General features: G+C 41.2%; 1 protein-coding gene across 10 annotated transcripts in view; it reads left to right on the forward strand.

Moving 5' to 3' along the window:
- PEX5L (peroxisomal biogenesis factor 5 like) overlaps nt 1-23,676 on the forward strand; it is a 212,528-nt gene extending 188,852 nt beyond the window's left edge. For 9 of the 10 annotated variants that reach the window (XM_041002620.1, XM_041002623.1, XM_041002617.1 and 6 more), the window contains 7 exons: nt 11,773-11,889; nt 14,121-14,264; nt 16,450-16,520; nt 18,753-18,950; nt 19,639-19,804; nt 20,159-20,316; nt 23,294-23,562. In XM_041002620.1, coding sequence (XP_040858554.1) covers nt 11,773-11,889; nt 14,121-14,264; nt 16,450-16,520; nt 18,753-18,950; nt 19,639-19,804; nt 20,159-20,316; nt 23,294-23,498 — 1,059 coding nt within the window. In that variant the 3' untranslated portion in view covers nt 23,499-23,562. Of the gene's footprint in view, nt 1-11,772; nt 11,890-14,120; nt 14,265-16,449; nt 16,521-18,752; nt 18,951-19,638; nt 19,805-20,158; nt 20,317-23,293 lie in introns of all 10 variants that reach the window. The other variant, XM_041002626.1, reaches the window with a different exon arrangement.
- The last annotated feature ends 488 nt before the right edge of the window (nt 23,677-24,164 follow it).

Below are 24,164 nucleotides of genomic sequence, written 5' to 3' on the forward strand. Positions count from 1 at the left end.
TTGCCAATCCCATCAAATAACTAAAATCCAAGACTGTCAATCTGCACGTAGCCTCTTCCCCATGGTCAGTGTCTTCAGAAAAACAGACTTAGTGAATCTTTTCCTGGGTCAGTGAAGTCTCTGGCCTGGCATTTTACTGGTCCTATCTTCTGTGTTTTCATACCGAAAGTGAGACAATGACTGCCAAAAAAGCTAGATGAAATGGCTGGTATCTTTGGCAGAAAAAAATATTTCTCTAATCCTGTCCAAATTAGTCCTTGCAGACCAATGAATCAACACATAGAAGGGGAATGTGTGACGATTTGGCCATCTGGAATTTTAAGACGTTGGTGGATATAACAGAAACTGCCTAGCTCTGTGTAATCATGAACAGCTGGACATTAGCTTGAGCAGCATAAACATGCTCACCTTCCACATGATACCAGCACCACTAAATCCAGGACTGGCAGCTCCTCCTGCAGCTTTTCAGAATCCTGCCTTGCTTATGACTCACCCAGTCTGATTTTGGTATCAAAGAAAGAGCTTCAGCTGTTTCCTGACCCAGTAGCCTCAGGATAAAAAAACCAGGTCTAGACTCTATCTTCACATCTGGTCAACCATTGTGACAATCAGATAGTCACAAAGAAAAAGGAAGCAGCCATAATACCAATGCAGTATGAACAGTGCAAGTGGGTTTTTAATTGAACTTTCACTGCCAAATTACTAAACCAGTGTTTTCTCTTTAAATATTCCAAAAGGATATCAGAGGAAAAGAAAAAGTATTTGTACTAGATGGAAGGTAGTACTTAGATGTGCATTAGATATAGTTAAATTCTTTCTTTTTTTTACAAAAGAAACCACATAAAAACTAATCCCTCTTACAATCTTGCCCTGTGTGAAAAGAGGAGGAAAGAACCATTGCATTCCTAAACATCTTAGGAAGGCTTTTCTTGTGGCTATAAATGCTCCACCATCACCCCCAGGTGGACCTGTTCTGCCTTCTAAATCAAGTTAGTATCTGGGGTTGGTGGGTTGGAGGATAAGGAGTGTGGATTGTTTGAATGGCAGAATAACAGAGACATGCAGAGAAATAGGGAGATCTTCCATTCACTGGCTCACTCACCGAATGGCTGCAACAGATTTGGACCAGGTCAAAGACAGGAGGCCAAAAGGAGGCCAAAGTTACATCTGGGTTTCCCACGTAAGTGGCAGGGGTCACTCTTCAGCTGCTTTAGCATAAGCAGAGCTGGATCTGAAGCTGAGCAGCCAAAATTCAAAGGATGGTCACACTGCAACTGTGGCTTGGCCCATTGTGCCACAACACTAGCCTCTAAGCCTGGTGTTTTGTATTCATCATTTCGCTCAGTGCTCACAACAGCCCCATCAGACACTTTCTGTTGAGGAAACTGGGACATAGATTCAGTCATATGTTCAAGGTCAGAGGACTGTCAGGTGTCTAAGCTGGGATGCTAATCCAGTTTAACTCTAAAACACCTGTTTTTAAACACTTCCCCAATACAAGATAATGTTTGGATGCTATTAGTTTTGCAAGTCTGAAAACAACCACAGAACTTAAAATTTGCTGCTCAATAGAAAGTAATTCCTTCATCAGAGACTTTCTTATTTGAGTCATTTTAGAAGCAACAATTAGTGAAACCAAAAAGTTAGGAGGAAAAGTCAGGAATGACACAGCAATCCCACAACACTGATGAATTCACTGGTTTTTTTTTAAACGTTTCTTCTGGACTTTATCCATTCTGTATGCATAATTATATGTAGTTTTAAAGGCCATTTTCAATAACTAGTTTGTTTTGAACAGATAAATATACCAATGAGTGTAATTTCAAACAAAGATTTGTTTTAATTCTTCCATCCGTATTCTGGGTTTCATTTCCCTTCTGGAACCATAAAAAATCTTTAGGAATTCTGCTTCACACCACAGATGTGAGGTTGAGCAAACCTGCTGGTTAATTGGAGATGTTTCACTGAAAACAATCACATAAAAACAGTGTTGTAAACTCCTATGTCTGTGATCCAATTTCAAGACTCACAAAATGTATTGCACCAAGATTTCAGTTTTTGTGAAATTTAAATTGCTGCTATCCTAGGTCTCTATATTAGCATTTCCCAAGCTAGAGAGAGGGGTAAAATATGTTTAACACGACTGGTTACATCCCCTTCTTACATGTTCATTGCCAGGGTCTTGGGAGGTCATAAATGAGCAACCTGTTTACTTCTGTTCAGAAGTTGCGAATTCTGTTACCTCCAGAGCCAGGCAGATAAAGGTAAGGAGCAGATAGTGGTTGGATGAGATGGAAATTCACAAGTACCACAAAGATGTTGCTGCATCTAGAAGTGTGGGCTTCATCATAACAGATAGATAGGAAATGTCTCAAGTTTTAAGACCTTGGTGGATATGACAGAAACTGCTTAGCTCTGTGTAGTCATGAACAGCCAGACATTAGCTTGAGCAGTATAAATATGTTCTCCTTCCACTGATACCAGCACCACTAGATCCAGGGCTGGCATCTCCTACAACTTATCTCTGGGTTTTTGTGTAAAATGCTGCAGCCAGAATAAGGACAGAGAAAATGTCGCTGTTGGCTAGATTTACTAAAGAGAACCAGAGCTGGAGAGTTGCTGAAGTGATGAAAATGGATTTTATTCAAGAACGGTTGCAATATGGGAGGAAAAAAGACCTCTTTGTGGAGCTGGGCCAAACTCTAAACACAACAAAGACAAATACAGACTGGTTGCCAAGAGCCAAGTGGAGGGTCAATGTGTGAAAACAACTAGGGAACATCCCGAGCTTGTGACAAAGCAACCTTGACAGGTATCTCGCTGAAGACAGACTGGCACATGCAGGCACCACCTGAGTAATGACAGGGAAGGAGGAACATGAGCAGACATGAAGATGATCAAGTTTAAGGATGGAGCCTTTTCTCTAAATGAATTTAGTACAATTCTTGCTACAACTGGACTCTGAATAACATGGAAGATCAAGCTGGAGACTTGCTTGAGGGCAAGAGGAAACTAACTGAAGTTTGGTCAAGGAGGGGCTATGTCAGATCTGGGCTGTAGGCCACTGATTTCGGCCTCTAACTCAACCCAAAGTATCTTAAGCCCAGCTGACCACAGAACTCTTTGTTAGAAAAATGCCCCCATGCATTTTGGTAGTCCATGGGACCTTCAGGAAACCCTCAGTTACATGGTCCCTTGTCTAAGCCAAGTCTTTCTCTACTTACTGCAGTTCTCTAACTGAAAGTAGTCAAAGTAGTCATAAATGTTTTATTACTATGCTTGTGTGATAATTACAGTAGTTCCTGCACCCCTGTTTCCATAACTTGTAGTCAACTGCAACCCTAAAACATTAGTATTTATCTTGACTCTTAGAAGACACAGATTTCGAAGCTTTGTATAGCATTAGTTGCAGTATATTTTTAATTTATTTTTATTGGAAAGGAAGAATTACAGAGAGAAGAGGGAGAGGGAAATATCTTCCATCCACTGGTTCATTACCCAAATGGCCACAATGGCCAGAGTTGAGCTGATGTGAAGCCAGGAGCCAGGAACCTCCTCCAGATCTCCCATATGAGTGTACAAACCCAAGGACGTTAGCTGAGCTTGACCGTTGGAACACCTATATGAAGCTTTTGTCTGAGGCATGAGCTGCCTTACTACATATTATGTAGATTTCAAGAGTGTCCCAAAAGAATGAGAAGTAAGCAACTAAAAACTCTATCACCTGTTAGTGCCTAACCTCATACAAGGCCAATTCCATTGTGCTCCATTTGTCGAGGCAGGTGCTCACAGACAGGACAGCAGATTCTACCTTTTCATTTTCATGAAGGTTAAAATTGAGGCCAGAAATGCTACTGAAGTCATTTAGGGAAGACACAATCTGCCAAAATAGAGAAGGATAAACTACTTTGGATTCTGGCTCTATCATTTATCAGTAAGATGGTGACAATGAGCAAGCAATTTCATCTTTTTACATATTTTGCTCCCTATCCTGAATTACAGTTCTCACTTTTTCATGATTTATTTCTTTATTTGAAAGTCAGAACTACACAGAGAGTGAGACACAGAAAGATATCACCTATCCACAGATCACTCTCAATATATCCACAACAGCCAGGACTGGACAGGCCAAATGAGCCAGGAGCTTCACCAGGTCGCCTCTGGGGATGACAGGGGCTCCAACATTTGGGCCATCTGTGCTGCCTTTCCCAGGCCATTCATTAGCAAGGAAGCTGAATCGGAAGTGAAGCAGCCAGGACACAAATCAGCTCCCACGTGGCATACTGTAACACAGGTGATTCCTTTTCCTGCTTTGCCACAGTGCTGGCCCCCCAGTCATCACTTTTTATTTTATCACCAGATAGCAAATTTCTTGAGGAAAGAGCTAGGTACTTTTATCTTTCTTTGCTTAATATCCTTGTAATACAAAGCATAGTGACAAAAACTACTTAGTGGATCTGATACCTTCTTTTTAAAATAAATAGGGAGTTCCCACATGAACAAGAAACCCATTCTGAAGCTGAGTCATACTGTTGTGGTTCACTGACCACAGGCTGACGTCTTTTGTCACAGGATTCATCATTACATGGAGCCTGAGACTTAAGCTCAAACCCGAGCACCATCTTCCCATCTTATACCTGCAGCAAAGTAGCTCAAGTGTCTGTTCCTACTTAGACAAACAGCAGCCAGGAGGCCCACAGGAAATAACCAGCCTCTGAGAAATTCACCCCACAAAACCTTAGTCCTGAAGCAGCAGGAAACCCAACCCTAGCCCAGTGCACATTAGCAGCAGTTCTGTCTTGTGCACGCAGGTACTGCTGGAGCCAAAACCAAAGATAAAATCATGTGCAGTGCCATTCTGCACAGCCATTCATCAATACAGAACATGCTAAAAGCCTTTCAAAAGTGAACTCCTTCCCATTTGGACAGTAAGTTTTACTGTTTGCTATTTAATCTCTATTCCTCTTTCTTCCCTTGCTAGGTAAGGAGGATGAAAGCAAAGCAAAGAGATTTAGAGCCCCTGTTAGAAATATTTCTGATTTCTTTCCAACATCCTGCTCCAGCCATGCATTGCATTGTCTTCAACCTCCTGCACCTTCCCCTCCACTTCCCATCACTTCCAATTTTTTCTTCTCCACGCTTGTGCAGTGACCCTGCTGGTACATTGCTTGGTGACAGCCTCAGGCTTACAGTCCAAGAACTGGTCAGCACCTGCTGCAATCACTGACTGTTTCAAGAGGAAATATATCAGTTCCAGAGACAACCTGGTAATCGGTGTTGAGTGCTGGTCCCAGCATTTTTATTTTCAGCACTGAATTTCATGGTTTGAAAAGTTTCAGCAATTTTGTCCTATCTTCCTCCTAGAAGATACTGTTTTTCATTCACAAATAATGAGAGACAATTAACTAAACACTTCAGATACATCATTTCACTTCATTATCACTATCAGGAGATTTATTTTATTTTTTTTTTTTTTTTTTAGTTTTTACAGATAAGATAGAAACCAAGTTACCTAAGGCCACAGACATGGTCATGGCCAGGATTCCAGCCCTTCTTGAGACCAAAGCCCATGCATTTTCCTCTCTTAACTGCTCTGATTGTAAAGGAGGAATGCATCATATATCAATCTCTTATCCCATAGGAAATTTATTAATTTTGAGGCATCCTGTTTGACTCAGTAGATCAGCTCATTAATAATGATACAACCAGATATTCTCAGAGTTTGGTCAGAGACTGTAGGTCAGACTTCCATTTGATGTGTGAATGCCCTTTCCAATAATCCTCACATTACTTAAGAAGGAACTCATTCCTTCTTAAAGAAATTTGACTTTTTATTTAATAAATATCTGTCCCCTAAAACTGCCAGTCATTCCCTTTTGAGTCTACTAACTGAAAAATAAGGCTTGAGCTGGCTTGCTCAGCCTCACTCTCGCAGGCAAGTTGTTGCTCTGCATGTTCTTCATCAGCAGGACCACTTCTGCCCACCCACCTCTCGTCACTTTTGAATGAAGTCCAGTTTGTGGAATACCATCCCTCCACAGCCCACTGAAGATTGCACACAGAGCTCAGATCGCTCTGTCCAAAGTTTTCCCCCCTCCCTAATCAAAATGCTATCTGTCCTACAGTACAGCCCCAGATAGACTGCATTCACCAGACAGAGCACTGAATGAGGGCTTGCTGCCACTCCAGGCCAGCCTGGACTGTGACCATTGAGGCTTCAACTAATTTCACTTCAACAAAATGAATTTGCAGTGGCAAGGATTTTGTTGGAACTTGCCTTTCGCCTTTCATTTCTCACTATACATAAGAAGTGCTGTCTTCTGCATCTGTGGAATTGGTTGACTTTTCTTTGTTTGTTTCTTCTTTTCCAGTTTTGATCCCAGGACAGTTGATCCGTAGGTCTCTGAACAGGCAAAAGAAAGCATTGGCATGTAATCTCACATGGATCAGTTCTTTGATAACAAAACCACAGGATCTTTCTAAAAAACAAATATGTTTAAACACAAGATTAAAAATTCCATGTTCTGTAACTCAAGCATAACTGAATTGGCAAATTAGAACAAATAACATGTTACATTCCCTAAAACGTACCTGGTTCTAAAATAAATGACTTCCTAAGTATTGCTTAGATTTTAATCAATACTTCATGCCCTAATCCTTGCAGTATTTTATTTTCCAGTTTTGCAATCAAAAAAAGTGAAATAAAAAAAAATGCCAGATATGAAGGCTGGCATTGTGGCACAGCAAGTTAAGCCTCCACCCGCAACACCAACATACTATATGGGAGTGCTGGTTTGAATACTGACTGTTCCATTTCTATTTCAATTCCTTGCTATGTGCCTGAAAGAACAGCCCCTGTCACTCATATGGGAGACCCAGTGGAATTCAAGGTTCCTGGCTTCGTCCCCACTTAATCCTGACTGTTAGTCATTTGGGGAACTAGAAATGAAAGGTTTCTTTCTTTGACTAGCCTTCTTTATTTTTTCCATGATATGGTCCCATTGGCACAAGGATTTCCTCTTCCACCCACTTTTGCCTACATGAACTGTTTTCCATATATGACAACAATAGTGTAGTCCTTCAACAACAATCACAGTCCAACATTCTGTAATTTAAGTGTATCATGACGCTGTGGGTATAGACAATAGTAGAAAGGCCAGCATCCTATTGTCAGGATATGGTTAACAGCTTCATCAGGAGTCCTCCTTTTATTCTGGAGTAGAGATGCATACTGCAGCATCTCTCCATCTCCCAGAATGCTAGTCTCCATTATACAGTTTATCTCTCTGGAAATATAGGTATATACTTGTTTACCTATGTATCTATTTATCTTATATTTTATATGAAGGTTGTCTTATATCAGAGATGTCTGTCTTTCTCTGGAACTCTTTCAAAGAAATTTTCTTTTAAAATGTCAAATATGCTTCTTGGAAGATACTTTGAAATACAATGTTTGGAAATTAGTGAATAGGCAAGCAGCCTCCTTTTTAAAAAATGACCTTGTGCTAGCATCTCCCTTTCCCCTTGTTCTGATCTGAGTCCATCTGCGCAGTCAAGGAATCCTGCGGTAACAAGCCCAGACTCGTCACTTTACATAGGAGCAAGAGGACGTATCAAGTAGCTAGCATGACTTGCAGAACTGCATGAGGCAGCGGCGTCTCCCAGCACACACCACTCTTCGTCCAAAGCATTGGCACAGACTGTCAGAGTTGAAAGAATTCAGAGGCAGCAAATTGTACTAATGAGAGGTCATTAAGGAAGAGATCAAGGAGGAACTGAAACCGAAAAAGAAGCTTTTTACTTTAGCCAAGTCTTAATGTTCCACCAAAATAGCACACACTAGCAATAGAACATTTGGGAAATTCTGTGAAGTCCGGAGTACAAGGGAAGGTGCTGGCATGAATGACCCAACAGGCCCATCCCTTAGAGCAGTGCTGTGGCTGCACTTTTCTAATCTTTCCCCAGTGTTGCTGCCTTTCTGCCCACTGCCATTAAAGGACTACTCAGTTGATAATGGACTCTTCATAAGCACCCTTCTTTGAAAGATGTGCTTATTTGAAAACGTTAAAGAGAGATTCTTCCATCTGCTGGATCATTCCTCAAATAATCAGCCGCAGTGAGTGCTGGGCCAGGCAGAAGCCAGGAGCGGGGAATCAAGAGCCTCACCTGGATCTCCCGCATAGGTGGCAGGGGCACAACCACTTGGACCATCTTCCACTGCTTTTGCAGGCACATCAGCAGAGAGCTAGACTGGAAGGGGAGCAGCCGAACACAGACTGGCGCCCAAATGGAATGCCATTGTCAGAGGCAGCAACTTGACCCACTACACCACAACATGGGCCCCCAATAAACACCATTTTATTGCTATAGAGCACTCCTCAAAGAGGTTCTGACATAATTATCTTAACCTTGCTCCTATTTTCAACTAATTAGGTATGAAGGAAGATGTAAATGAAGACAAGGAGGATTTCTAGAAGAATACGTATTGACAGGAAATTAGAACACCAAAATGTTCATCTTTAAAATATGGGTGACTTTGTTTTCATTCTTCATGTTTCTCTCAATGACACAAAGCCATCAGTGAGCACCTACCTTCCACATATCTGACACCATACATACATTCTCTCATTTAGTCATCATAATGAAAAATTGCTACTATGTCCTCACTTGAAAGGTAAGCAGATTGGACCCAAGTAATTTGGTCCCAGGACTGTCTGAATAAGAGGCGTCTTTCCTTAACCCATCTAACCTATACATTTTTCTTATGAATATATGTTGTAATCCACAAGTTATTATGAAAACAGAGAAATGATTTACAAACTATTGTTCATTTTTAATGCAACATGTAACCTTGTTACATGTTGACAAATAAAAATGACCTACCAAAATCACAGGAAATTTGGAAAAACCATTAGTAAGTAAAACCTTCTTAGTCATACCTTAAACATTTAAAATTCAAGTATGTTTCAAGTTTCTCTACCAGTGATTTAAAATAGAAAGAATACAGTGTTAATTGCAGCAACCTGAAGGTAGTCTGGATTCTGAGACTGGATGAAAATTGATTATGCCAAAAGTAGTCTTCTGTAATTAAAAAGAACACTGTGCCATGCACTTTAATTAGTCAGCAATAACTTATTTGAAGTGGCAACAGTTAATTCTGGGGTATCTCATTAAATGGGAGCCCAGCAGCTGCACCTCGGCCTACATTCTGTTCGGTATCTACTGCTCCAATCAGAGATGGTAGGAAAGGAGAAACAATCTGTTGTAACTCAGAGGTGTGCGCACCTCTCGTTCCTTCATCGGGAGAAATGTAATAGACTTTAAGCTTTATTTGCTTACTTACTTGCTGGTTTACTTTATTTGAAGGGCAGAGCGACACACAAAAGAGAGAGAGGGAGCATCTCCCATCTGTTGGTTCACTCCCTAAAAATGCAAAACATCCCAGGCTAAGCCTGGAATCAGAAACTCAAGTCAGAATCTTCCACGTGGGTGGCAGGGACCCAGGTGCTGGAGTCAGCATCTGCTGCATCCCAGGATGCACATTCACAGGAAACGAATCAGAGCTGGAGCCTGAACTTGAACTGATATGGGATACCAGTGTCTCCAGCAGAGTCTGAACACCTTTGCCAAACACCTGCCCAAAATTTGAGGAATCTTTAAAATGGGGGATGCTCTGCACTTAGAAACTATGCAGAATCCTCTGCCCTGCATTCTCCAGAGCTGACTTATAAAATTATAATTAGAAAATTATAAAAGCAAAACATGCTCACTATGAAAAAAATCAGAAAGAATGAAAAGTGAAAAGAACCAAGACAAACATCTCCCATCATCTTCTACCTTCTCCGCATTCAGAGCACTAGCAACACAGGAGTGTATATTCTCCTCAACTTTTACTAGCCACAGAATTGGTTATATTTGAGGTCATCCTGTTTGCACAATTTGGTGCTCTACTAGAGAGATCCACTAGAAAGAATTGAATTTTCTTGCTGACCTTTCCCTGGACAGTCAGCAATTGATCCATGTGCTTCCCACATCTCAGACGCAGGTTGTGAAGGTCTGTTCCTTCCTAAGCTTTTGTGGAGAGGAGGTGTCAACAAGTCACGGGACTCAGAATCATAGAAATAGGGATTTTCAAACGAAAAGTGTGAAATTCAGCTGTAGACGCAGGTTATTCAATGTATATCATTTTCGTGGTTTTATTTCCTTTATTGAAAAGCAAAGTTGTTTCCAGGCATCTCTTTCAGCGAACTTGCAGACACTTTAGTCTTAGGGATGAAATCTGGTGTCTTCTGGAGGATCAGAAAACAAAGGCAGAATCTCTGTCCTCTTGTCTCTCACGGCACTGTTCATAGCCATCTGTGTCCAAAGTGGCTTCAGTTTCTTCTTCCTCACCAAGGGAGTCCTTAATCACCCCTCTCCAACACCTTCCCCAGGCAGCCATCCTTCTCTGAGGTCAGGCCAACTGGATGGCAAACATTTCAAAGCTAAGCACCACTCATCAGAACTCTTCACCCTCCAGCTTTTTCCCTTCCACTGACACTTGCTCCCAGCACTCTTAAATTCTGTGAACTACTCACTCCTTCTTCTCCCCCTGGACTCCCTAAGTTCTCTCTTAAGGCTTAAATGGAAGCCAAACAGGGACAGCTCTTATAGAAGAATTGTGCTCTCCTCTAGGACTCCCCCGCCCCTGGAAGGTGAAGAAAAACAAATGGCCTGTTTCCCTTTTAGAAGACATATGAAGGAAAACCCACAAAGTGATAGTTTTCAAAAAAAAAAATCATCCTGCCATAGAAAAGAGCTTGGGAGAGAAATCAGTCAACTTCATACCCAAAGCCTGGGTCCTTCATTCTTTAGCACCAAGAGGTAAAATTTGCCCTGAACTATTAAGTGCAGGCTTGGAGCTCAGATCCTGTGAATTCTGGCTGTGGCATGGTAGCCCTCTGAGTCAGCTTTCTGCCAACACAGTGCTTGAAAGAGCAGGATCAACTAGTGCTACTTTCCCTTTCCACAGCTGACTAGCTTTCCAGGTCACTGCTCAAACAGTTTCCCAGCAGTTGTTCTAATTCTTCATACCTTCAGAGCAATTCAGGGAGAGGCACTCTTCTTAAAGTGTGTGCCTGATGCCCACACTTGAAACTGTGCCTAAGTACAGATGGTCCCCTATTTAAAATGATTCAACTTAGAAAATTTTCAACTCCTGGATGGTGGAACAGAAATACTCATTTAGTGGGAACAGTGTTTCAAATTCTGATTGTTGATCTATTCCCAGATTAGCAATAGGTGATTTGATATTCTGCACAGGAGCAGAAGCCCCCTAGTCACTCTCACAATCCCAAAGAGAATCAACCGTCTTGTTGTGCCCTGTGATGCTAAACTGTGATGTTTGGTAGTATAAGTGTATTAACTGTATTTTCAACTTAATAACATTTTCAAATTATAAACAGTGGGTAATAACATCGTAAGTCTAGGAGTTTCTGTAGTGGATTTTTAGCTGAATTTGGTGTATATGATCCTGGTCCTTCCATGATAATTACTTTTCATCATCATAAGAAAGTCATAATTGACCCACTTCAACCCCCTGACCACTGTATACCCCACACAAGCTCTTGAACTGTGATTATCGATGGATCTGGCCACTTGGGAGCTTTTCCATTGCCCTCGGCAGTGGCTTGGATCCTTAAGGAAAAATGTTTCTCTGGGAATGAACCGATGACATAACATAATCTTCTCTCTCTCTCTCTCTCTCTCTTCATTTTTTTTCCTGCCTCCTAGTCAGATACAGAGTTTTGGGACAAGATGCAAGCAGAATGGGAAGAAATGGCAAGGAGAAACTGGATATCCGAGAACCAAGAAGCCCAGACTCAAGTTACAATCTCAGCTAGTGAGAAGGTAACCAAATCTGCTCTTGTACACACTGACCCATTTTCTCAACTGGTTCAGATAAGGTTTGATAGTCAATAACAATTTCAAAAAAAAATTAAAGACAGTTTAGTGTCAATCTGACCTAGAAGAAATTCTGATACATGGAAACAACATAGTCATCCAGTGTGTCAAGGCACCCAAACTGGAAGGAAATGCTATTTATCTTAATCAGCACCCAGATTAGCAGCCAGGGAAAACTTGGATCTTAACTGCTGGCCAGTGACTGAACTGACACTTAAGGTGAGTTGGAACAAGAATTGGACTAACTCCAGAATGCCAGTCACAGGGGTCCTGGCGACACGTTAACAACAGAAGTGGTACCCGTGGCAAAGAAGTAAGTGTGGTCTACAGCTGTTATTTTGTAAGCCATAGTTATCCAGCTTCGAAGAAACTTAATGGAAAAGATGCTGTTCCCACTAGCAGACCAAGTCCTAAGGAGATTTCACAGTGCTGCTCCCAAGATAGAAGCCCTAGAAACCGTCCCATGCAGTGAGCAATCAGCCTTGTTATGTAGGGAGTCCCAGTGGCTAGAGGATCTGTGCTTTAAAAAAACACTGAATGTGGGGAAAAAATACTTGAGGAATACATCAAATCGGTAAAAGAGAGAAAAAAGATGCAGAGTTTCCTCAGTGGTGGGAGAAGTGGCAGCAGCGTTCAGTCGAGGATAATTACCATGCTGTGTTACTTTGTCCAGCATGTATTTATGGAAAATCCACTCTGCACCAGGTGCTGGGAATAGGGTGACAAACTGTCCCTAGTTCTAGGAGATTTGCGACATAGTTGTTTAAAAGCCCCTCGTCACCAATATTCATTGTCCCTCATTAGGCCAGGCAACTTCATCAAAGCAGGACAGCCATCCCCTTAAAATAGCTGGTCTTCTCCACAAAGGAAAGAAATCTCAGTAAGAGGAGAAAATACTGATACAGACTATCAGATGTGGAGCCAAAACGCACTCATCTGAGGCCTGGCTGGGACCCCACCTCCTCACCACCATATACACCACATAGACCACGTGACTTTTGACTATAAGTTTTGCTTCCTGAGCACCTGTAGACAATGAAGACCCGCCCCCTAGTTGATCTATTTTTATGTCTTAGCAACAGCATCAGTGGAAAACTGACTTTTATGTGTTTATTTAGACAATTTTTTTGCTAATGTATATTGGATACTAGTTTGATTGGAACAAACAATATTTCTTCAATACTTCAGGCAGAAATTTAAGTTAGGACAAACTTTCAAAGAAATGACTGTATACATGAAGGACCCAAAACCAGTTCATAACAAGTAATCTGACAAACAAATTCAGGCAAAGATTTGAACAGAAGACTTCAATGAACCAGGCCATCCTCGACTGCTTTCCCAGGCTACAAGCAGGGAGCTGGACGGGAAGTAGGGTGGCTGGGATTAGAACCGGCGCCCATAGGGGATCCTAGTACGTGCAAGGCGAGGACTTTAGCCACTAGGCTAGCACGCCAGGCCCCAATGTTTTAATTTTTACAATTAAAGAGTGTTCATATTTTTAAACATGTAATCCCAACAAGGATAATATGATCCCCAGTGGAGCACAACCTTGCTCAGGATAGAAGAAAAACAAATATTGCACTAATTTATAGCTGTCCAAGGGACATAGTGCTAAAAAATGCATAAGGGAGTATCCAAAACCCATAGAAAGGCACATTATGAAAAACCTGTGCATGAACCTCAATGTCTCTGCATTAAACTCATCTTTCTGTTCCTTTTTTCTGCAAGCTTACTGAAGTGCCCGTGAGCAGTATGTGATACTGTGTTTGAGGGGAGTGGAGAGGCAGCACTTTGCAGACAGATTTTGAACAACTAGGAGTTTTTTAAATGTTAGGGGAAAATGAAAAAGAAAAAAAGAAGGAAATACCAGCAGAAGAACAAATTGAAAACTATTAACAGTGATTGTATTTAGATTGTTGACAATGTGAATACTTTTTTTGTTTCTTTTTATACTATTATTCCTTATTATCTAACATTTTATAAGGTCATAAAAATGTATACAATTAAAATTTACTACATTTATGATTTAAAATAGTAAACATTTTTTAAAATAAGCAAACACTGAAGTTGTATAAACTAGAATGTTACAAGAAGTAAATTCAAAGTTACAGAGAACTTACTGCAGCTGCAAATCCATAAATCCATCAATGGTCTAAGGGTCCTTGTCTGTGTTGTAGGGCTATTACTTTCACACTGAGAATCCCTTCAAGGACTGGCCAGGAGCGTTTGAAGAAGGTCTGAAGAGATTGAAAGAAGGGGACCTGCCAGTCACCATCCTGTTCATGGAGGCAGCAATTCTTCAGGACCCCGGAGATGCCGAGGTGCCATTCCTCCTTCATCCTGCTGCTTGCGCCAGTGAGGGAGACCAGATGACCCGAGGTTTTCACTATAGAAAAATTCTTGAGTTTACAGAGCTTAGTATATCTGTTTGAAAATTAAAAATAATCACCTGATTTATAAGCAAGACCTTACTGCAGTGCCTACAGTGTCTGAAGATAATAGTTGAGGGCAAGAAATGAACAATCCAAATCACCAATCTGAAAACTCAGCAGTTGTTCTCAGAGGGCAACATGTAGCTTTGTCTGGTCTCAGGTAACACGAAAAATCACCCTCAATTTCCTCATTCAATGTTTATTGAATATATGCTGCATTGCAAATATGGCATCAGGGCCTGGCTTAAGACACGGAGCAGCTGGGCGATTGAAGCCACCTATGTGATCCATCTGGGGGAAGAGGTCAGTGTGAGGTAGGACATGCTGAGTCACAGAATGCAGGATGCCAGGAGAGCAGAAAGGACTCCTGTCGCACCTTCCACAGCTAGGTGCTATGAATCCACAGCTGAGTCTTAGGAGGGGAGAAATGAAAAACAACAGGAGAGCCGAGCTGTTAAGAGAGAATGGTGCATGGGCAGACATGTCATGCCAGGTAGAAAGGAAGATGAGAAGAATTAGGCAAGAGTTGAATGTCACCTGAAACTCATGAGATGCCACGCAGGGACGGCTCCCCGAAGTGGCATCTGGTCAGATTGCCTATTAGAAAAATCTCTTAGTTGAGATGGGCAGGGCTACTGGAAACAGAAGCTTTAAGCCTCCCATGTAGCTTCTGCAACCTTCTTTCCAAACCTCTGAAGCCTGTGGTAAGGTTGTGGCAGGAGTAGGCGGGCTTCTTTGTTAGTTTAAATCTCCAGGAGTCACCCCTGGTAGGATATTCCCAGAGGAACTTGCAGAAATAATGGCCCTGAGAAGGCAACATAGAGGTGGGGTTAGACCTCTAGTCTCTGCTGACCTGAACAGACTAACATCCCTGTCACACCTGCTGGCCATGTCATCCACGACAAATTGTAGAAGCTCTTCATAGTTGTTCGTCTGTGAAGTGGAACTCGTGATAGTAGCCATCTCATTAAGTGTCATAAGGATTAAATCAGTTCATACAGGCAAAGTGCTCAGCTCAGTGTCTGGCACATTAATGTTTAGCCTAAAATATTTTAGGTGTATTTAGTTTGCATGAAAATCATAAAGAAACTGATTACTAGTTAAAACTGTAATATCTTTTCTCTCCAGATGATTACAGTGAAATGAAACTGACCTTTGCTCTGAAATTCTGAACTCAAATGTTGGAATTTTTAAAAATATGAGTCATTGCAGAAATACTAATAACATTAGTATAAAACTACAGTCTATTCTCCCCCAAAACAGCGTCACAGTTGTCATCCATAGGTGAATGCTATGTGTTTTTACGTGATGTTTTCATGTGTATCCTTTGATACCGTAACTTTTAGTTGTTCAAGTATATATTGCCATCCCAGGTTCATAAATCCAAACAAGCAGGGCTCTTGGTAATCACTGCATCCCAGGCAAGGACCCCAGACTCCAGAATCTGTGGAAACCCCAAGTCAGGATATTGAACACCCTGTGGGTAATGAGGATGCACCGTGACCCAAGGCTGGGAAGACGTTCTCAGAGCAACTGCTTCTTCCGGCTTGTAGCAAGCAGCACTTTGAGCCACATGGAAGGTGAAATCAAAATAAAGCCTACTCTCCATGTGCTTGAGTTTGCATCTCTTGCTTCCTAAATATTCTTCTAATAAATATCAGATACTCATTCCTTTCTGAAAGTTAATTTTGTGTTGTACATTTTGAGCTGTCTATGGCAAACTTTACTTAGATACATTTTGGGACTATTTTTAATCGTGGTTATATAAGTTTTTTTTTAATCTTTATATTTTAAGATACTTAGTATCCTCAAATCTCAGAAATTCAGAGGTTTACAAAGTACCTGGATACTGAAAAGACAAATACTAAAAGAGTTTGGAACTAAAGGCAGAGGATCTGGACCCATATGTCACAGGAGAGTTTGAAGGGAATAAGCGTGTGCTAGTTTCCCTTTTCGTAGTTCTGACATCTAAATCAGACTGCTCTTCTGGGGAATCGTTCATGGGTAACCACATCCAAAACGCCCTTCAGTAACCTGCTTCGTCTTGCAATACTAACTGCAGTTGTTTTCACAGGCGTGGCAGTTCCTCGGGATAACACAAGCCGAGAATGAAAATGAACAAGCAGCCATTGTCGCCCTCCAGAGGTAGATGAAGCTAAGTGCAAAATTTTGGAACTCATGGACACTTGTTAATGGACTTGTGTTTTACGGTTGTCTTTTGACCCCTATTAAATTCAGTATGAAGATTTTATCAAAGAGATTGGCATTAGCCCACAGTGGGTTAAGCCACCACTTACATATCAGAAAACTTACATCCCATATCAGAGAACTGGTTCAAATCCCAGATACTCTGCTTGCTATCCAGCCCCCTTCTCATGTGTCTGGTAAGGTAATAGGATGACTCAAGTGCCCAGGCTCCCTGCTGCCCATGTGGAAATCACAGCTCCTGGCTTCAGCTAGGCATCTGGGACTGAACTAGCTGCTGGAGGAGTCTCTCCCTCTTTCTGTCTTTCAAATACATAAATTTTTTTAAAAAAAACAATGAGAGAAAAATTGGCTAATGTAAGCACTGACGTGCCCTTGTTTTGCTTACATTTAACTCTGGAAAATAAGAACTTACAATGGAATAATGTTCCTAATATATGCAAATGAATGGACATTTGCTAGCACAATGGAAAGCCTGTGTTAAACCAATCATAAAGCAGTCAGAAAGAAATAGTTCATATTTGCTTTCTAATTTTCTGCAACATCTGAATGTTTTCTTAACAAAAATGTGCTCAAAATTCTGACTAAAAGTTCCTACTACTTTCTGAGTAGAGATGGGAACAGTGGCTAGGTATAGCATCACGCCTCACTTGATTAGGGTTCTTATTACACCCTGGGGAAAAGCTTCTACCAAATAAGCTTCTATTTTCCCTTCCCTTTTCTGTAAGCATGTTTAGTATAGCGCTATAGGAAGAGTGTACACATATGTGTTTGTGTGTATTAGATGGATGTACCATGTGTGTGTCTGTCCTTGTGTATGGTGTGAATGTTAGAGCTTTAGACCTCAGAGTGCAAGGATTCTATACACTTGCAACTCTAGATTTCAAGATTCCATTGATATCTTACGGTGGAAAGGTTCCTGGTGCATAGAGAGTTTTTCTTCCTACAGAGGAGAAAATGTGGGATCAGGAAAGGTTAAGATGTATAGTACACATATCTACAGATATACAGTGTGTGTGTGTACATATACATGTATACACATATGTATATACACATATACATATATATGTATATATATACACAATATATAACAGCCACTTAACATGCCCTTATCTCCTACCTCCACGTCTGGAAGTGAGTCAGTGGTTATTAGCCACATTTCCTGTCATTTTTTTAAACATTTATTTTATTTTTATTGGAAAGTCAGCTATACAAATAGGAGAGACAGAGAGGAAGACCTTCCATCCGTTGATGTACTCCTCAAGCAGCCACAACAGCCAGAGCTGAGCCGATCCAAAGCCAGGAGCTAGGAGCCAGGAGCCTCTTCTGGGTTTCCCACATGGGTGCAGAGTCCCAAGGCCTTGGGCCGTCCTCAACTGCTTTCCCAGGTCACAGCAGGGAGCTGGATGGGAAGCGGAGCCACTGAGATTAGAACCGGCACCCATATGGGATCCCTACACGTGCAAGGTGAGGACTTTAGCTACCGGGCTACTGTGCCAGGCATTTCTTGTAGTTTTAAAACCACTTGTTAAAATTGCCAAGCCTAGGGACCAATGCCATGGTATAACAAGGTAATCCTCAGCCTGTGGTACTTGCATCACGTGTGGGCATTGGTTTAAGTCGCAGTTGTATCACTTCCACTTCAGTTCCTTGTTTATGGCCTGGGGAAGCAAAAGATGGCCCAAGTCTCTGGGCCCTTGTACCCATGTAGGAGACCCTGAAGAAGCTCCTGGTCTCTGGCTTCGGGCTTGTCCAACTCCAATCATTGCAGCCATTTGGGAGGTGAATCAACATGTGAATGAAAAATATATAGATAGATATAGATATAGATATCTAGATATATAAATATCTTAAAATATATAGATAGATATCTCCTCTTCCTCTCTGTAATTCAGCCTTTCCAACAGAAATAAGTCTTTTTTAAAAATGACCAGACACACACCAATCATTGGGATGACTTGTAACTTTTAAAAACCAAGTTTAGGTCACAATTTCATGTAGACAATTATGGTGCTTTCCAGGGACTTGGCATCAATAAACTTAATAATTCTTCTGTAATATCTAATTATTAAAAACTTCAAATTTTCTGACAAACTGTTAGTTGCTGCTTTGAAAAAATATCTGAAATTGCTTGCTGTTTTTCTGTTCCATTTTGTTTTTGTCTTCTTTCAGGTGTTTAGAATTGCAGCCTAACAATTTGAAAGCTCTGATGGCTTTGGCTGTGAGCTATACCAACACTGGCCACCAGCAAGATGCGTGTGATGCTCTCAAGAACTGGATTAGGCAAAATCCAAAGTACAAATACCTTGTGAAGAGCAAGAAAGGATCTCCTGGTCTCACTCGGCGGTTGTCCAAGACCCCGGTTGACAGGTATCCTTCCCACTGTATTCCAGGCAGCAGTCAACACCCATACATTCAGTTCCATCACCTTCAGGGTAATTAACCAATCTCAGATCCCCACCACGACCTGCTCCAGGCCAGGCTATTGGACAACATTCTGCAAGAAGAGGAGCCCTGAGTAAGAATATTCATGCTGAGTCTAGAACCAGCCTTCGGACACACGACCTGCAGAGGGGCCACCTGCAAACATCTATCTGGGTCCCCCATGTTAAGGCCAAATGTTTGGAACCTCTAACTCACCTACAGTAATGCTGCAAGTTTAGAAAGTCTGCAGATTAGGAAGAAGAAAAATTAAAGTCCTTTCTTCTAGGAATTGCGTTCATCAGCTATAAATCCTGATGTTAAATCCATTCTCACTGAGGCCTTAGAAAAGCTATAGGGCTCTTCACTTCAGTGCTCACGGGGCCAGCTGAACTTTCTTTTTGAAGATTTTTCTTAAAACAGCCCGACTCATTGTCTCACAAAATGTTTTATGAAAAATCACCGATATGCTCAGTATTCAGTATTAATAGCTATCTCATTAAGCTAAGATATTTTAAGCAAAATTTTCAAATCTGTAATGAAAAGAGACTTCTTAAAATAGTGTCAGGAGATTTAATAGTAAATCTTTTATGTCCAGGCTATTTAAATTATAAATCCGATTTTTTTTTCTTCATAGTGCTGTTCTGGAAGGAGTGAAAGAGTTATATCTGGAAGCTGCCCACCAAAATGGAGACATGATTGACCCAGATCTACAGACAGGGCTGGGAGTTCTTTTCCACCTGAGTGGAGAATTTAACAGAGCAATTGATGCATTTAACGCTGCCTTAACTGTCCGGCCAGAGGTAAGGAGACAAGGACAGAAAACACGGCAGAAATCTTTTCAGTGTGTCTTCACAGGCTACACCCTTCACACTACTTGTACACTTAATTTCCCTGCTTCGGTGGTTGAAAGTGATCAGTGTAAATGACAAACCAAATTAGCATCATCAATTAATGACAGCATCAAATAGTTAACTACTTTGTAATGAATGAGAGTCATTTCACAAAGTTGTTCATAAAAAATTCCAAGTCATTCACCTCGTATGGCCCTTGTCTGTGAGTCCTGGATGAGTTTGTAGCCCTCTTATCTCCTGTGTAGACACACTCTGTCCCTGTGGCTTGTATGGGTTGTTAGAAAGCTCTCGCTTTGTCATCAGGACTATTCATTATGGAACCGTCTCGGGGCAACGTTGGCCAACGGAGACCGCAGTGAGGAAGCCGTGGAGGCCTACACGCGAGCACTGGAGATCCAGCCAGGCTTCATCCGCTCCAGATACAACCTGGGCATCAGCTGCATCAACCTGGGAGCCTACAGGTGACATGTGATGACAGCCTGAGAATCAGAAACCTTACTCAGGATTGAGACTGGATGAACAGAAACAGTGTTTCCAAATAAAAATTCCTCCCTTTGTAGTGGGGGGTGGGGGGAGCGGGGATGTCCCTCCTCTAAACAGTAGATCTGGAGACAAGGCCTGAGTCCCTGGGAACCACCAGGATGTCTGGGTCTCTAGCTTTCGAGAGAGCCACACGGAACTGGTCTAGTTGTCCATGCTCCTCTCCCAGGGACTTGATGTTGGCCAGCCTGGATAAGGCTGAGAGTCCCGAGTTCTCAACATCCCCTCAAGAACACGTTTGAGAAGCATGCACAGTTAAGAATAAAAGGAATCTTGATGGGGTAGGATGGGGCATTGGATAGGGTCCTGCCAAAGGACAGCAGGAAGTCCCAGAACCAATACTTAGGAAAGCAAAGCCAACAGCCCAGATGTCATGCAGGTATATTTTTCTTTTTCCCGCTTGGCAGGGACCATACATGACCATAATGACAGGGTGATCTTTTTGTCTTTTCTGCTTTTCTGTTTCCTAAGTAAGCAAGTTTTACCTTCATAATTGGAAAAGCGGGAACTAAATATTAGTTTTAAACCTACCAGAAAGTGAACTCACATTGCCTTACACGTTTTCTATCCAAAAGAAGGATGCCCAATGTAATAGTTAATACATAGCTTGACAGTATGATACTAGATTTTCTATCTTTGTCTACACCCATTTCCTTCTATTACTCAGGTTCCTTCTATTACACACAGGACCCTTTCCAACTGTCTCTTACTGTCAGGACAATCTAGCAGGGCAGACAAGCAAATACCTGGATAGTGTGTGGTGCAATTGGAAACATAGCCTCACTTTCAAGGTTTCTTATTCCATGCTTAGTAACTACCTTACACAATTAAGTGAGATAATATGTGTGAAGAAGTCTTGAAAAAAGTAGACACAAATTGAACTGATATGATTTTTCTTGGCAAGGGTTAGTTTGTCAGGTACATAATTCGGTGTTGAGTTTCCATGGAGAGCACACCTAGAAGTCTGTCCGTGCCTGAGCAACAATGAGCTAGAGGACCTGGAAGGACCTGGAAGGATCCTTGAGCTGCTCAATTCCTTGGGCTCCTAACAATCTCTTTCGCCTTGAGGCTGTTCATAGTCCTTCATTTGCATTATCTGAGAGTATGTTAAAATGTTTGTAAAATGGGTTTAAAAGGTGTTTATTATGAGCCAAAAATGCTGAAACTTACTACAAGCAAAAGTTTCGGAAAGTTCATAGAAAAAGTACCTATAGTGGAAAAAAAAAACCTGCATAGATTTCTAAAATATTTGGACCAAAATAATTTATCTTTTAATTTTATTTTTCTACAAATTGTTTAATTAGTCTCATGTTTAGCATGTTGAAATTAAAGAATGAGGCAAGCACAGTGGGTAGACTAAAACTCTGCCTGCAAGTGCATGCATCCCACATGAGCACGGTTTGTGTCCCCAATGCTCCAATTCAAATCCAGCTCCCTGCTTATGCTGTGTGAAAGCAGCAGAAGATGGTCCACAGCCTTGGGCTCCCAAACCCACATGAGAGGCTAGGAAGAAATACCTGGCTCCCAGCTTCAGATGAGTTCAACTTTGGCCATTGAACCACGGAATACCTCTCTCTCTCTTCTTCTCTTTCCTTGAGAGAGGTAAGAATCTGCCTTTCAAATGAAAATAAAATATTTTTGAAAGAAAAAATCAAACTGAGGACAGCTTAGATTTAGAATTAATTAAACTTACTACATACAAACATAAAGCATATATTTTGCAATGGTATAATGATTTTCTAAAGCCAGTGAATAAAAAAAAGTTCAAGAGTGATGTTGCTTTTATAGTTTCATAAGTTTATTTAATCACGTGCACACTCTATCTGGTTCTGTATCCGATATGTTGGAATAAATACTTAGTCCCTGAAAACTTAGATATATGCTCATATAAAAAAATAAAACTAAGAAGGCAAAATTATATCTCAGTTCATTGTAAGAATCATTTTGACCTCACTAACCCCCAAGTTTTCCCAGACTGTACTTTGAGAACTATTGATTTACTTCAAGTTCAGAGCTTTCATATGAATGGATTAAACCACATGGACAAGGTTTAAAAACACAGAGTTATTTATTTACTTTGGAAGAATTACAGAGAAGAGGGGAAAAACAGAGAGACGTTTCATCCACTGATTCACTCTCTAGATGGCCTCAATGGCCAACACTGGGCCAAGCCAAAGCCAGGAACAACTTCCAGGTCTCCTACATGGGTGGGAGTGGCCCAAACACTTGGACCATTTCCCATTGCTTTTTCCAGATTATTTTAGCAGGGAGCTCAATGGGAAGTGTAGTGGTATCCCAGGCAATGGCTTAATGAGCTATGCCACAACATCAACCCCGCTCATAAGGGTTCACCATGACTTCTATTCCCTCTGTTCCACTTTTGGGGAAACTGAGCCAGCATAGCAGAAAAGATCTAAGTAACGTTAAATAACTAGGATTCTATCCCTGAGTCCCTGATAGTAAATCAACCTCACCCTATCTACTTTCTGAATTTCTATCAGTAAAAGAACAAGTTAGACCACTTTGTTTATGAGCAGCTTTATCATCTTCCACTAAGCTCGGTTATAGAAATCATATCTGCAGAGGGATGAAATCTTCGCATCATCCCTGGTGTGAGAGAAGCCAAATGCATTAGTGAGTCAGTGATTCTCTATCATTCTTTCTCTCCTGCAGGACATTCCTAAATTAACTTTTTGCTTTTTATTTGCTGATTCTACTCTATTTAACGATGTTCACGAAAGAATAATAAATCAGAAGGTTGTTCATCTGACCATTCAAAGTGCCATGGAGAGATGATTTTGGATTTAACACTAAAATAACTTGATTTGTTGGTTGTATTTTTTTTTTAAGTTTTGATCTAATTGCAATTTTAAGATGTCTGTTTTTCTACCCTCTTAGAGAAGCGGTCAGTAATTTCCTCACCGCCCTCAGCTTGCAAAGGAAGAGCAGGAATCAGCAGCAAGTTCCTCATCCTGCAATCTCTGGGAATATCTGGGCTGCCCTCAGGATCGCGCTGTCTCTGATGGACCAGCCGGAACTCTTCCAGGCGGCTAATCTTGGTGACCTGGATGTTCTCCTAAGAGCATTCAACTTGGATCCTTGAAGGAAAAGAAACCAATAAAAAATAATAATAATACTCCGTCATCTGTATAACCATATCGAGAAATCAAAAACTATTTTATTATGAATTTCAAAAAGAATATATCAGATATTCAAAAGGCCAAGGTCATATATCTCAGAAGAGAATTCCTACAGACAATGCCCAGTCTCTGTTCAGATCCAAAAGCACAAAATGTTCTATGTAGGTAGACTCGAGGTCAGGTTCAGAAGAAGAACTGAGACTCAAGAATGCTCTTCGCCAGGGGCAGGCACGTTGCAGAACTGTTCACTGGATGCTTTGTTCCCAGTTGCAGCTGAGAGAGTTGCAGCTCTCAGGACGCACAAAGGAAGCACTGCCTCAGATTAGGGAATGCTGGCTGCTTCAACACTGTCCCCGGAAGCCCCCTTTTGCAAGACTGAACATAGTTTGGGCTGTGGGTGCATGCACATATATTAACTCTTGACTAAAGACAGGCATTGCTTAAACCTGTTCCAATTTTAACTTTTCTGTAACCCTTTGATTCCAGAGAGAGAGAGCAAGCTTTGCTGGCAAAAGCAGTTTTTGCACTAGAAATTTTTGCTGTTCCCAATCCAAATTTTTCTGGGATTGTATATATGCACTTTACTATCTTATGTATGCCTTGCTGGAGTTTTGTTTTGTTGCTCCAAT

This window comes from Ochotona curzoniae, unplaced genomic scaffold (genome assembly GCF_017591425.1).
Source record: "Ochotona curzoniae isolate NIBS_2020 unplaced genomic scaffold, NIBS_Ocur_1.0 scaffold_2587, whole genome shotgun sequence".
NCBI classification, from domain to species: Eukaryota; Metazoa; Chordata; class Mammalia; order Lagomorpha; family Ochotonidae; genus Ochotona; species Ochotona curzoniae.